Source organism: Leptosomus discolor, chromosome 14, assembly GCF_034619465.1.
Source record: "Leptosomus discolor isolate bLepDis1 chromosome 14, bLepDis1.hap2, whole genome shotgun sequence".
Taxonomy (NCBI): domain Eukaryota; kingdom Metazoa; phylum Chordata; class Aves; order Leptosomiformes; family Leptosomidae; genus Leptosomus; species Leptosomus discolor.
In genome coordinates, this window is record NC_141404.1 from 18,381,575 (window position 1) to 18,397,171 (window position 15,597).

General features: G+C 37.0%; 1 protein-coding gene across 1 annotated transcript in view; it reads right to left on the reverse strand.

Annotated features, from left to right (window-relative positions):
* The window catches only part of SMG1 (SMG1 nonsense mediated mRNA decay associated PI3K related kinase), a 69,333-nt gene that overhangs the window by 3,286 nt on the left and 50,450 nt on the right, over positions 1–15,597 (reverse strand). Inside the window, exons 41-62 of the mRNA XM_086473197.1 lie at positions 15,110–15,339; positions 14,299–14,547; positions 13,767–13,905; positions 13,570–13,679; positions 12,741–12,959; positions 12,149–12,339; positions 11,398–11,570; positions 10,753–11,032; positions 9,745–10,017; positions 9,378–9,612; positions 7,665–7,891; positions 6,268–6,418; positions 5,986–6,175; positions 5,281–5,750; positions 4,149–4,286; positions 3,107–3,259; positions 2,591–2,770; positions 2,135–2,362; positions 1,472–1,683; positions 1,163–1,269; positions 235–414; positions 8–114 (exon numbers count right to left, since the gene is read on the reverse strand). Coding sequence (XP_086329323.1) covers positions 8–114; positions 235–414; positions 1,163–1,269; positions 1,472–1,683; positions 2,135–2,362; positions 2,591–2,770; positions 3,107–3,259; positions 4,149–4,286; positions 5,281–5,750; positions 5,986–6,175; positions 6,268–6,418; positions 7,665–7,891; positions 9,378–9,612; positions 9,745–10,017; positions 10,753–11,032; positions 11,398–11,570; positions 12,149–12,339; positions 12,741–12,959; positions 13,570–13,679; positions 13,767–13,905; positions 14,299–14,547; positions 15,110–15,339 — 4,442 coding nt within the window. The remainder of the gene's footprint in view (positions 1–7; positions 115–234; positions 415–1,162; positions 1,270–1,471; positions 1,684–2,134; positions 2,363–2,590; positions 2,771–3,106; positions 3,260–4,148; positions 4,287–5,280; positions 5,751–5,985; positions 6,176–6,267; positions 6,419–7,664; positions 7,892–9,377; positions 9,613–9,744; positions 10,018–10,752; positions 11,033–11,397; positions 11,571–12,148; positions 12,340–12,740; positions 12,960–13,569; positions 13,680–13,766; positions 13,906–14,298; positions 14,548–15,109; positions 15,340–15,597) is intronic.

The window sequence follows — 15,597 nt, forward strand, 5'->3', positions numbered from 1 at the left end:
AACCCACCTGTTCAGCAACAGACATTCTCCTGTTGGGATCCACATCTCGGCCCTCTAACTTGGCTTTGACCCGCTTCCACACGCTAACTGCATATGAATTCCTTTCCTGCACGGCTAAAGGTACAAAATTAAATTAATTCAATTTTCACATTCTTACACAGAAGCCCACTAAGGTGTTTGGGCATTTTGTTTGTTTGTTGGGGGGGTTGTTTGTTTTTCAAGCCCTGTTTTTACCTTTTCCTGTTTTAGGGTCCCTGGCTGTCTTTTTGGGACTACAGGCAACACTTTTGCCAGTTCCTGGGACTGTGCTTGGAGGAGTATCTGCTGACGTGGCAAGATTTTTCTGAATTAGCTTTCTTGCATTCTGCGACATCACCTCTGGCTGAGTTTTCTGCCCTGTATTGCTACGTACAGCTGTAAAGAATGTTTAACAGTGCTTACAGTATTCAAAATAGTATATTGTAGATGCAAGAAAAAGCACAATATAATGTGTATCAAATGCAGCTATCAATACTTCAGTACAAATGCACTTTAAACTTGTATTCTAAACACTGTATTTTAAACTCTTCAATCGTTCTGTTTTCTGACTTCTTTCACTTCATAAACAAGAGCTTTTGTTCCATTGCAAAACATTTATTTACGTTAAGCAAATTTTATGGGCTATTTTAATCTCTAATTCTATTGTTTTGTATGGCAGTTATAAGATGCAATTCTTGTTCTTGATAGAAATTGGGAACCTGCACTTAGCCCAAATATTGACAGTAGAATAACCCTTTAAATAGAAGGAAACCCATGCTCACAAGAAATTGTATTCATGTTTTTAACTGTAAAGTAATGAAAATTTTGCAAACATTAATGCCTTTGTGGGGGTTCAGGACTAATTCCCAAGTCACCATAAATTTTAATACTAATGTCAGCAGAAATTACAGTTCACTTGATACACATGACAATGCGTTCCATGTATTCTGGGCTTCGTGGAGTGAATCCAGATCTCAAAGGCTATGATCAAGTGGTCTTTCAGAATTGTATGCTGAATGACTTGAATTTAAAAGGTTTTATAATCTTACAGAGATTATCCGTATTTCAAAATTTAATAAAAGTTATGATCCCCTCTCTAATATCAATTCCTGACGTTTAAATGTTTGTACTTTTCAAGTATTACCTGCAGCAAAGGTTGGCTGATATGTAGCAGCTGATGTTGGGCTTGAGCATTCATTTGATGTATCCGTGACTAAGGGTGATGCAAAACCCACTAGATTATTGTAGACACTAGGAAACATAATGGAGTTGATAAATATTCATGCAGCTATTTAACTTACTGAAAACTCAAAAAGAAACTTAAGTCAAGTTTTGCAAAAAGATTTCTGCATTCTAAGACAACCATCAAGTAGGTATCACCCACACTGTGTTTCTGCTAGATACCAATAGGTAAGCAAAATGCCTTCAACCTGAGAGAAAGTGACTTTCTTACCTCTGGCTCTGCGTTTTCAGTTCTTTCAAGGTGGGAGTTATTTCCTGCAGCATTTCAGCATGTTCCTGACTGCGGACTTGACCCATAACCTGAACTAATGTAAACAAAACTGTCTGAATATTATCTTGCCACGACTTATATTCGCCCAAGAACTGCCTAACACTGTTCTCATAGGGAACATCTTCACCATCTGCCAAAGCCGCTTCTTCATCCTGTAACAAAGATGGGCAAAAAGGTTAAACTATTTGCCATATTTTGGCTAAGAGAATAAAGGTGAACATTTCTTAGCCTTTTCAGCCCCTTGGTTTGTCATTTGACTACCAATAACCATAATTTTCAGTAGTTACATTTAAAGAAAAGAAATTTCGAAAAGATTAAATGTTTTACTGATTAAAACCCAAGGATTTGTAAACACAAAGAAAACGTTTCTATTGCCAAATGAGAGAAAAGGTTTAATTCAACCGAAACCTAATTAGCCTAACTCTAGAAAAAAGCTTAATAAATTCTTAGAGATTAAATAAATTTTATGTCTTGAATTCCATATGAATGAACACATTTCACTGTTTCTAGATACTTTAAAAAGCACATAGTTGGAAGTGTTATTTTTCTTAAACTATACTGACATGGGTTTGAGGAATAAACTTAATGAAGTTTTTGGCATACCTTTGCCATAGCTTTCAGTAGATGTTTGACATCTCCAAGTTGTCTGTTATGACCCGTGAGCACAGTTTTAATACTATCCACCAGATTCTGAATTGTTTCACAAACTGTCTCTATTTGCTGTTCTCTTTCTGTTTGTACTGTTCTCTGTGTAGATATTTCCTGGGTCAACTGCTTGTGAGCTGAGTGAAGCCATTCAGAGCTGCCAATAGGATGTTCAAGACCAGTGCCCTAAAAATAACAGAAACATTTTTGTGTATGTCTGTATCCAGAGATAAAATTTGATTACTGTGCCCATGCTACTGCCAAGAGTTTAGCAGCTGATGGAATAAATGTTGTAATCCACAGCCCATTAGAAGGTATATATATAAGCGTTAATTTAGAATGAAGGACCGAATTGAGAACTCATGATTACAGCAACTCTGTAATCTTACATATTCTGCTTTGACCTTTACTTACCACCCTCTGAAGCAGGCGAAGCTCCAGTTCAGAGACTGAGCTGTTGAACTGTGACGCAAATGAGCACATTTGTTGACAACGTTTGAGAAGTTCAAATAATGCAGCATCAAGATTTAAGGCTTCTGCTGTTCTAGTACGTAAACTTTCAAAATGAATGATATTACTGCAGAGGAAAGTGACCTGAAAAATCAAAGCAAGAGTGAGAGAAGTTATTCCATTTAAACTGTCTATTATACAAACTGCATTTGTTCCATGTCCTTAGAAGGGAGAATTTTAAATATAGCAGTAAAGCCACTCTGTTACAGTAGCAGTATCATTTCGGGGTCATCCAACCCTGCAGCAATTCTCCCAGAGATTATTCATATTGCTTTTAAAGTGGGATTCCCAGAAGTATTTGTTATCTATGTTTGCTCTTTAGATGCTGAGGAAGAAAAACATCTTCTACGTAAATCTCAAGTGGAAAATAAAGAGTGAACAAACTTATCAAGTCAATAGTACTACATTTAAGTATAGTACCTGACTTGCTCTTTGACTTTCTTTCAGTACAAGGTTTCTTCTTTCAGCAATAGTGGCATCAAAATCTTGCAAGACTGGTGCCAGTGCAGGATTAGCACCTCCTGCCCATTTTAAACGCTGCTCAATACTTGCTTCAAGTGCTGCTAGTTTCTCCTGCATAGGGGAATAAAAAAAAAATTAAAAAAAAAATCACAACAACATACCACCATAGATATAGGTAATCAATACTGATATATATAATCTTAAGCCTACCTTTAAAAAAATTATGCATATGTATATATAACACACAGACACATTCTTCTACCCATATCTATATAAGCATGTGGTATTCATGACTGACAGATGTTATCTTATGCTGTTGAAAGGCACACATTTTCAGCACACATCACAACTGGATTTGATTGTTATGGAAATAAAGTCACCTGTCTAGATTTTAACCCACCAGAAAAAAAATACAAAAGCAAGTTAATAGTAACTGCATTCCTAGACTTAAAAAAAAAAAAAAATTCCACAGTAGTCCTGAATTATTATACAAATAACCTTCACAACTAAAAAGGAAATTAAAATTCAAGAAGCTAAGCAGTATTTATTTTAAACAATTAAACATTCTGTATTACTGATACCCAAAAGTCTAAAAAGCTGAGCCAAGCCACAGCACACAGAAACCTTACCACACGAAATAACTGATTTACCCAGATCTACAAAGCAAGCTTCGGACACCTAGCTAGTAAAATGATAGTAATGATGATCTGAGTCAGAGAAACTTAAATAGGACCAGCTTTCAGAAGGAAAGGTACTTTCATATACTCATGTTTTTGCTCATGAAACAGATTTACTCATATTCCAGAAAGAATATTTTGTGTAAGACAGCAAAATCAAACAATGTAACATCAGACAGACTGAAAGAGATCAATGAAAACACCACTAAGTTTGTGCTCCAATAGGAAGAGAGATAACAATCTGGAGGTGGCAGACAATTTTGCAGCTTGTGTTACTCAGATTCCAATATGCTGCTGAACAAACCTCCCAAAAATAGAAGTACCTGGACTGTTGCAATTGAAGCTTCAATCTGACTGAGCGTGTGAAGTTTCTTTTTCATGCTAGCTAGAATTGCAGAACGAGGTGGAGGAGTAACGGAAATAGCTTGTGGGCGACTGAGGAGGAGATCTTCATGTTGCCACTTTAAGAAAATAATGGGAACATTTGATTATCAATATTGCTCAGCACAAAATACTTTGCTTCACAAACAGCAATTCTAGTACTCTGGTACACTTTGTAAGTAAGGGCATTTTAAAAGGGCTAGGTATCAGATGACACTGGCACACTTAAAAATTGTAAATTATTAGAGGATGTTAAATTATGCAAGTAGCCATAAACTATGTTTTGCTGGCTTGGATATTTACACCATTAATCAGTCATTAACTTACTAGAAATTATTTACACATATTTTCTTGATCTAAAATTCACTTGTGATGCATTAAAACCAAGCAATTTTTGCTTACCAGTCTATGAAACGGTTTAACAGCTGACAGGGAGAAAGCCTTTACCCTTAACCCACAAATCACTACAAAATGAAAATTGGTGATACTACAGTACAACTGGATACCAGCATACAAATTCAAGGTACACAATGGCATTTATCTAAAGCCTCAGAACAACATTTTCAGGATTGATATTGCTGCTATTTATATTTTTTCATGAGGCAAACAGTGGAGCAAGGAGACAGTTAATGCATTAAAACTTTGAAGGAAAAGTTCAAGATGACATTCAGCAATGCATATCCTCTGTTTTAAGCAATCTCCTCCCTTAAAGTCATAGGCTGTTTGAAAAATGGGGGAGAATGGCGCGTTGCTAGTAAGAAAGCCAATGAATGACTACTTTTCTAATAAAAGACTTAATGGCTATTGAAAAAAAATTACAGGTATTGACTCAAAAAAGAATTTACCACATTTCCATCTTACAAAGCAGTTTGTCTTCAAAAGAAGCTAGCTATAACACTTATTTTCCTTACAAATTTACAGAATAATTTAAAACCAAAATACTTTACCAAGTCCGTTAAAATGCTCTAAAGCTCATTCAACAAAATACGATTTTCTTGTTGTGCTCAGACACAGTAAGTAAAGCTCACTTTCCACAGACAATTTGGAGAGAAATAACACACACTGTGGTCTTACCTGGAACATGGCAATATGCAACTGTACTCTCTGAAGACTGGTCTTGCAAGACGAAATACTGGTTTCAAGTCTGCGCACTAGGTCGTGCTTCTTCCACGCCGTATCGTACGAGCTAGCTAACACTGTTGCCCTGTTCATGACCAGCTGCGAGAACTTGCCAATCTGGATATTGTGCTCCACTGCTTTCTTGCACAGGTCATCCACAGAAACTTTGCTTTCTGCTCCAAAGTCTTTAGCCTCTACCTGAGCAATGATATCGACACCCAAAGCGCTGATGAAACTGCACAAAGTAAGGCCCAAAGCTTGATTTGGAAGGCCAATTAAAAGCTGTCTCACAAAGTCAGCTGTAAAAGCCTTGATTGGTTTGGCCATTTGGTCTTCACTAAAACAAGAGTTTCTGTAAAGGGCCTTCACATTGACAATCTGAACAGGTCCATTTACTGCATTCTGGTCTTCAAGTGAACTGATTCCTTTTGAAGGAAAGAAATAGTATTTTTGTTATAAATAAACTATTTGATGCACCTAGAAAAATATTTTCTGACTTATAAACACAGTAAGATTACAGGAATTAATTTTAAATTTCTGCATATTTGCCATATATCAAAGGTAAGCCACGGTAAAAGTGACCGTTTTACATTCTTCTCAAAAGGACACAGGATTAGAAGTGGAGAAAATGATACCGAATATTTCATAACATGCATTTACCTGACAATGTTTTAGAAAAGGTACCACAGAGCCTGAAAAATTCTTTAATTGTTTGCAGTCTCTTCAGGAAGAAAATTTCCTCTAGAACTTGCCGATTGTTGTCATCATCAAAGAAGTTAACTTGGGTGCTGCGGGCTTCCCTAATTATGTCAATCTTACGCCAAGCAACAGGTATTTCCATCTTGTTTAGCTGAGCAATGTAAAGGAAATAAATTCATTTTGTTTTTAAAAGACTTCCATATTCCTGACTCAAAGAGTACTTTGAAAAGAACAAATCCATACCTTTTCAATCAATAAACTAAATGCAGTTTCCACTTGAGCAAACATTCCATCAAAGGCTACCAAAAGCATCTGACCAGCTGACATTTTGGGAGTTTCATCAACCGAACCATTTCTTGGCTGAATCAGCTCACCATACTGAGCATGAAGTACTCTTACAAAAAAAAAAGAAAGAAAATTTACATGGTTTTGCTTAGTCTACAAGAAATAAATAGGATTTTCTTAAACTGGTTGATCCCACAGTTACAGCAGACTGGAATGTAGTCACATCTGAACAAGGTGAAATTTTTGCAGGCTCTTCCTACCCCCCCAACTCCGCTTACTACATGAATCCTAACGCTGTTCTTGTAAGAACAGCTAAGGATACCATATAAGATGGGATTGTATTAAAGGACCAGCTACAAAACTAACTTAAGATACAGGCAGAGGACACAGACTGTACTTTGTATGAGCATGGTAAAAAAGTTATGAATAGTAAGTGATGTAAATATCACCTTTCCTTCCTTGAAAGCCAAGTACTGGGTTTATAACATACACATATATAACTGACTGAATGGAATATGGGGTAAAAACGTGGAGGATGAGGTCTTGGATTACAGCTGAGTTAGCTCAACAGCCTGATACTCCTGCTCCCCCTCCCTTATATCACTTTTGACTCTCAACTAACAGGCTGAGCAGGCTTACCAATGGGTAAACCAGGAAGAAAATTAACTTAAGAGAAAAAAAAGTAAATTTTTTTCAACTGGTATAGCAGCCTTCATTGTATCACTGATGGAGCCACCATAACTGGCTCAAGGCATGGAGTAAGATCACTTCTACTCAGCAGGAAGCTTTTGAATTAGCCCAGTTATCTACCAAGCACTTTAGCAGAAAGGTTCTGTAGTCTTGTAGTCCCACACGACAAGATGCACAAGTCTTTTTGTTTGGTTGGGGTTTGGTTTGTTTGTGGTTTGTGTTTTTTTGTTTTGTTTTGTTTTGTTTTTTAATCAAGTCACTGATTCATTATGCAAAAGCTGCTCACCAAATGTCCTGACAAGAGGAGTGTCAGGGTTACAAGCTCTCCCTTTCACAGGTTCCTCCCACAAACTGATGGACCAGTTCCTATTTTCAGCATCCCTTAACTTCCAACATAAAATCACAACTACGTGTTTTGGAAAAAGTTGACTACAAAAGCCAACTGTAAGCAGATTTAAACGTAAATTGCCATAGCTCTGTATTTCTATGTACGCAGGCGTACCAACGCACAAACACACAGAGAGGAAATGTGCACGCTTTAGACACTCTGCTTAAGGGTATTCTTGGGCAAGAAAAGCCTGTACATCAAACAAATAAAATTTAGACAAACTAGTGTTCTGCAATCTTCATTCTGTCATACTTGAACTAAACCAAAAGTGATTTACCGTGCAACATCAATGTAATGAGTATGTGTTTCTTCCTCCAGTCCCATAGCGGCGTTTCGTAGGTAGGCTTGAAGAGATTCAACCAACGTTTGCAAAGGGACTCCATCAGTTGTTTGTTCAATAAGATTATCTAATTCATGGAGCATACTTTCTAAAGTATACTCTCCTTTCATCAAGCACCTAAGTGCTTCAGGAAAAATGATCTGTCGGAAGTTTGAATTCAATTCCTGTTGGGAATTAAGTATGAAAACATAAGAATTTTTCTCTTCTCAAAGTATCATATGCAATATTTTTCTCATTTTAGTATTACACCAGCCTGTGGTACACATTGTCTAAAAGATACCATGATGATAGTTGGCCAAGGGTCAAAATCTACTCTTTTTTTTAATTTAAAGAAATCAGGAATACATTAAACCCTGTACAAACACAAAGGTTTGACATTTGCACAATGTAGCAACAACTACCTCAATAGCATCAGCAGCAGTACCTTACAGCAATCCTCAGCAGAGGATTAGCGGTACAGAGATCACACTTTGCAAATCAACTTCCATCAAATTACATACCTTTTCTATTCCTTTATATAACTATGAGTTAAATTACTTACTGAATTTATGATTTGCTAAACTGATTGCACTAGGCAAAGGAAAATAATTAAAAACTCGCCAGATGGTGATTATTTGGTAGAGTTCTGCTCATGCCACAGAACCAATGCAGGTAAGAAAAGTAGTACCTTAAGTGGCATAAAGCAATTTTCTCCAAGCAGAATGCATCAGGGGGCTAAAGACAGCTACAGAAAACCAACCAAAGTGCTCTGTCTCCAAAATGAGACAAGACACACCAAAAAGATCAGTTATCTTGACTGCTCAGTGAGCTACACATCTTACCTAAGAGCTCACAGGGAGGACAATGTGTGGGTGAAAGATCTCAGCTGCAATACAATGAAATTGCATGCATGTTTCTGAAAAAATTCTGAACTGTTAATACTTTGAAGAGCAAAGAAAGTGACAAAATCTCAATGCACTTACACAGGTTGGTAGGAAAATATTTTTCAAATACAATACAGTGGAACAAAAAGCCTCAAAAAGTTACTTACAGCAGCAACAATTTATAAACCATCTAAGTCTTCAGCAGATATTTTACTCAAGCTGCCGCTTATTTTTTTTGTTTTGTTTGCTTTTTTAAAGCGGAAACATTTCTAAAACACAAAATCATAAATTCATTTTTCTCCTTCCCAGTCTTGGAGATATGGGCCTTTATGACATGTTTTCAGAATTTGTTTCAAACTACTTGTTTCAGGTGAATATAAGTAAGGCTTAGCAGGAGCAGAAAACAGAAAGTGCACAGATTAAACGATGTGGAAGTTGTTCTGGACTGCCAGCAACAGAATAAAAGAACAAAAGCAAGATATCAAGATGCTGTGTCTGTAAATCTGATACTTTTTTCTCATGGTTACTTACTTGACAGCAGTTTTTACAACTTGTCATGTACAGATCAAAATGGTTCCTTTCAACCAATAAAAATGTAAATGGCAGTGGCAAATGCCTGCTCAGCTCAGCCAAATACAGAAATCAAGATTAAGGACCCCCACAAAAAAATCTCAGCAGCATCATAAACAAACATTTAGCTGTTTAAGGAAGAAGCTATTAAGAATGGCTTAGCTGAAGCCTTAGAATGTTGGGGATGAGGAAACAAAAAGTAACATAAAAGTATCACCTGAAGTGAGATATATACTCCATTCGCTAAGTGAACAGCTTCAGATGCTTCAATTGGGTTAGGAATATCTAAGTCCTGGGGTACAAGATGACACTGCTTCAGCAACTGCACAAGGCACGTAACATTGCCACTCATGCTGCAAAGCTCCTCCAAGAACCAGGCTCCATCTCTTGAAGTCAAATCAACCAGTTGCTCTCCAGCACTAGATGCTGCACCTTCCATCATCAGATTTCGCCTAGATGAATTACGGCACTTAGTTAGTCAACCTGCCTGCTATTGCATTCTCCACAGTTATGTCACTTGAATATTCCTTTTGCGTGGTCTCAAACCTGAATGGACTCAGACAATTTCACAAGAGTCAACTCACCTCTTCAGCGTACAAAGAGCAGAGATGATAACGCTTGCTAAGCTCAGTGAGCCCTCTTCTCCATTTTCATGAAGGAAAACTTTTATGCAACGTTCAATTTCTTTCAGCTGCTCTTCACAAACAGGTACAGTAACTGCCTCCTGTTTCAAACGCTCCACCTGCCCAATAAGTCTGTTATTTATATCTGCTGCATAGCGCTGTAGAGTCATTTCTGTAGCAGTTATGAACTGGCACATACTTGGAGGTGGTTGAGGAGCATATTGCATTTCATACCTGTAAAGCAAAAGCACAAAGACAAAATCCTCCTTTCTCAAGCGCTAGCAAGTTGCATTCTGCTCTGTGGGCAGGAAGAGTACTCCACATTTGAACAGTTCCCACATCACCTACTCCGTATCAACTCTACATACCACAGCAGTTGATGGCTATCCTAATGACACTTTCATGAAGTCCTAGAATGCACCATATTTCACAACTATTTGCAAGGACAGAAGACAATCAGTAGTCCTTGAGGCAAAGAATGAATAGAAGATAAGAAATAGGAAAGAAACAGGTTTCAGTATAAATGCTTGAATATAATCTAGATCTTGTATGCCAAACAGTAATAATGCTGAAGTGGCCTGACTTCAGAAGAAAAAGAAAAAAATTGCTTGAAAAATCTGCTTTAATAGAAAAAAATCTTTAGTCGACTTAAGTGATTTTTAAATACTAGAAGTTTCTAAAAGCCCTAAATATCACTACCCTAAAGCCACAAAAATGGCTCTTCATTTGTTCATTACACGGCAACATCACTTAGGTTTCTTTTTGCAGTACACAGATTAAACCCTGAAACAGTATTTTTAAAGCATTTTCTCATCTTTTTCTCCAAGCTTCTGGAATTACAACTGAATCTTGCCTTGGTGTATAATTAGATCGGTCCTCGCAAAAGCATTCATTTTATTTAGAAAATTAAAATCCTGAAGTAGCTTGAAAATTAAGTTCTTCAAACAATCCATTATTCTGTCCACTTACTTCCTAAAGATATCCTGACAACGCTCTATTGTCATGTTACAGATGAGTTCTTCCATCCAGGTTTTCCACTGCTCTATTCGGTGCTTCTGAAACACAGCTTTTGGATACTGAAGAGCTACTGTTGCATAGTTGTGCAGTTGTTCAAGACAACCACGTAACACAGATCTTCTCTGCTGAAGAAGAGCACCAACTTCTCCTTCCAGTTGTTCACACTGACTGATTAGATGTGCCTGGCCTGCGTTTTGCAGAAACGCTGTTGCTGGCACGTAACTTGGAGGACCTTTTAAGAAAGATGTTTAAAAATGAAGATGCATCTCTGAAGCACACCTATTTTATAGCATACAAATACTGAGCATATTCTTTTACTTGTGATAAAGGAGGCATGGAGAATTCATACTGAGAATTCTGAGCACAAGGTAAGAGAGTAATCTCATGCCTGGCTAGAGTAAGACAGACAAGTTCCTTCAGACAGTTTGGCAAAGAAACCTTGAAGTGCTCTAAATCACCCTTTGAAGAACCCCCTTTCTTTTCATTTATTATATACAGGTCCTTGCCTTTACATTAGACAATACTCATAATGTCTCCTGATATTAAATTCTAGTTATTTTCAAACCATTTAAAAAACCCACAAATACTATTTTATACCTAGGTCCATTTGTGTGCTAATTTCTTGAAGAAGACTTGCAAGTTGAGTTGCCTCTAAATTACTGAAAGCAGTCTGGTAATGTGTTTTCCACTGCTCAAACTCATTCAGCTTCACCTGGATTGCTTCCTGGACAGCTCTTTGTTGAGACTGCAACTGTGTGTGCTCAGAATACCTGAATTATTGAAGCCACAGAATCAAGTAAGTACCACAAGAAAAAAATACTTAACTATATTGAATACAAAACTATATTGAACAGTACAACTACCTTGTTGACCAGAAAATGAACATATTCTCACCAATTACATAAAACTTTAATAACGTTGTGTTAATAATTAATTCTGTTTCCCTACAAAATAATGAATGCATGTGCATATTCATGCAATTCCGAAATCTTTGATCAATTTCAAATAAACTTAAAAAATAAAGAATTAAAAACTTAGTTGAAAAGACGTTTGTGCTATTTATCAATAGCTGCATTACGTGGATTAATTTGAATTAACGTTCAGCACATTCTGTCTCTCGCCTTGAGCGTCAAGTGCAGACACAGACTACCACAGGTTACATTGATGGAGAATGAGGTGTAGGTCATAAGATTATTCCATAAGAAAATGGTTTCAATAGTTGTTCTGTACTTCTTGCTTACTTAAGAATCATTTTTACCTAGCTAACATTTAACTCATAAGTACATTACTAAACCACCAACTGTATTGAACTGTGAGATTCCTAACAGAATTCCTGGCTCCTCTGTACCTGTGCTGAAGCGTGTGTGAGGGATGATCCACTCCTTCTGCACCTTCCAGAAATTCTATCTCCTCCAGCAGTTTTCCTTGCAACTTTTCTACATCTGTCAACTGCTCTTGCAGGTTCAGATACTCTTCTAAACTACTGTCCAATTTTGGCAGCACAGCAAGCATTTCATCTCTGTTCTTAAACCAGTTAACCTATAACCAAGACACAGATGTCATAGAACAGGTAAGAGAAAATAATATATGGCAGCACTTAACCCTTCAATAATGATGTTCATCTAGGACTACCTCCAGTGCTACAAATGCTAAAGCTTAACAGACATTCTTTATTTAGACTTCTCTCTAAACATCTGGTTTTATTCCTCTAGCCCAGATTCAGGCAAAACATTAAAACGTGTTTTAGAATTAAGTACACAGAAAGTGAAAACTAAACACCTGCAAGTTCCATATAAGCACCTCCCCTCAATAAGAACTCAATTTTGCTCAATAAAATTTGTGAATTTCTAATAAATGACCACCTCTTCCACCACTCCCAAAATGCAAAAAAAGAAGTAAAAGCATAGGCGCTACTTTGAAAATCATTGTAATACACTAACCTTTATCTCAGCTACTCTTGAAGAGAAGAGACTACGTGTAATATCTCTTTCCATTTCTCTTTTGCTTTGTTTGTTTTCAGCCTGCTGGCCACCACCACCATAGACAGCTCCAGCAAATCCTGCTTCGCCTCCTGCTGTCCAGTCCACCAGAGGATCATAAACAAAAGCTTCAAGCAATGTAAGCAAAGTCTCTCTCCCACGCCGCATAATATGAAGGACCTGCATCATATATTAAACAGATTCATTCTGATCCCGCATTATCCTTGTAGAACAGTGGAATTTTAAATGCAAAATACTGTACTTGAGTAGGCAGAGAAATCCGTAACCTATCCCTAAAGCACTAAAAGTACAGGAAGAATACCACAGTATGTACAAATGCAGCTAGCCTATAGTAACAACACTAAACCTAAAGACTGCATTCTAGCCTTCCACTCGAACTCTGTACCCAGCAACAGACAGTTGAGGAAGAAAGTTCTCCTTTCTTTTTAAAAACATATTTGTCATGTTTATAAAGGATGAGTCCTGAAAGAGGGTAAGCAAAACTTCACAAAATAAGCTTCAGAAAAAATGTGACTTTTACATCTAGAGCTACAAGTCCCCCTTTCCCCCTGAATTGTAGTTGTACCACTACTTGCATACGTATTTATCCGAGAAATAATCTCGTATTTCTCAAACACCTACTATAGGCTGTATCTGAAATAAGTGCAATTAAAAATCACAGCACAAATGTGAAGGCTTTATACATCAACAGTAGATTATTTAATAGATGAGTTTGAGACAGTATTTGGCATGTGACAGCCCTCCGTTTTCTGCAAGTTTCCTAACTTACCTGTTCACAAGAAAGCCTGAAAACCCCTTCTACTCCTGTCACTCCAAGTGCTGTTTCAATATTGTGCGTCATCCGGAACGGAACCTTCTCTGGTACCCTAAGGCTTTTCCCTTTAAGATAAAAATTTAAGTTGTTTCTTTTAATTACTAAGAAGGGAAACCTTTTATTTGAATAACATATAGCATTTTTTAAATTACCTTTTTCAAAGCAAACATTATAATCTATGTGGACAACTTCTCCTGTAGTCATATCTATAAGAACATTATCCAGATGTCTGTCTCCAAGACCAATGATGTAGCCAACCATGGACATAACTGCAGTGGATCTTGCATATGACTTTAAAGAGAGTTTCAGGAAAAAATTATTTGTGGGAATCCTCTGCCAACACATTGGACTGACTACCATCTTAAAACATCATTTTAAGTGTAAGATAAATCAAAACCAACTTATTCTAAGCTGTTTTCTATTTGTTGTCTGGTGATATCTTACAAGAATTTTCATGTCTTAGGCTGATAATTCTAGTATAATAATGCAGAGCTATTGGGTGTATACCCATTTTTCTATTCCAAATGGTACAACTGCCAACATTTCCTGTTACAGGAAGCTTCAGCAGTGCTAGCTCACCTAACTCACAAGTATCCTTGCTTGATCACATCCCAGGCATTTGTTTCCCCTCACCCCATTAAAAACACAGCCTTTCAAAGGGAAAATATATTTGTTGTAACTCACCTGTGTAACTCTCCACCATTCATCCGGCGTAGTACATGATGACCAGAGCTCCTTAGCTAGGAGATTCGGGGGAGTCGCTTCCATCAGTTCTTCCAGAACAGCCCTCATGACATTCAAGGGCCAGTCACGACGTGACACATCAAGACTAAGCCCAACCGCCTTTAAAGCGGGTCCAATTTTACTGTAATAAAGTTCACTGGGTCTAGGCACTATTCCAGGATTCTGAGGAGTCTGGTAAGAGTCCTGAGCCTAGAAGAGGTAGAAATGGTTGTTTATGTATCACTTTTCTGTTGTAATGAGTTGTATCCCAAATTCAGTTTTGGAGAGAATGAAATATGAATCAGCTCCTCTACTGAGGATGACTTTTACAGCTCAGAGAATTCTTTCAAAATTCAATAGTTAAAAAAGCCTAAATAAACCAAAAACATTATTTTGGCATAACTCTACTCTTACCAAGGTACATTTCAAAAATATAACTGTAAAAACTATATTTAAAATTAAATGAGAATGACAGAATGAAATGTGGAACTAAAATAATTCTAACCAAGGTTAACTGTTCAGAAACATTTCTCCTTGAGTTATCATGCTAGAGCAGCATATTTCTATTACATACTGTTATATATACATACGTATATGCAATTTCATTGACATCTGGTGAAATCCCAATAGGTATGAATACACAGAACCATTTGCTAATTATTATGAACAAAACACAATCCTTTTAAGACTACGTTATTTAAAATTGCAAAGTAAATCAGAATAAATGTTTCCCTTCTAAATTGTTCTAGCTGGCATAAAAGAGAGTTGTTACCTTTTGTGCTTGTAAAGCCGCTTCTCGCTGTTGCCACCGCTTGTAAAGACCAAACAAAGGAGTAGCTCCATCAACCCACTGGATCAAGCCTGATCTTGTTCCCAGAGGTGTCACAGAGTAGTGCCTCGCGTGGAACCTCGGTGTCTCTTGACGGTTAATACTAGCAAACATCGTGTTCACAATTGATAAGAATTGCATGATTCTTTCATCTAGATGCAAGTCTTCCAAACCTGCGATAAATTGGTTTTGATTAAACTTTAGTTGCTAGATTAAAAAAAAAAATCTTCTCTTAAAGCCCAAAATTTAGCATTTTTTGAAAACCTACTTCATTTCAGACTATGAATAGCTTTATAAATTATGCAGATTAAGGATGAATTGTTCAGCCCAAACCTAAATGTTTACACAGCATTTACCTACTTGAATCGCCTGTTCACAACAGCACTCTCTGTGAGCAGTACACACAACAGTTACTAACATAATGAATTGGT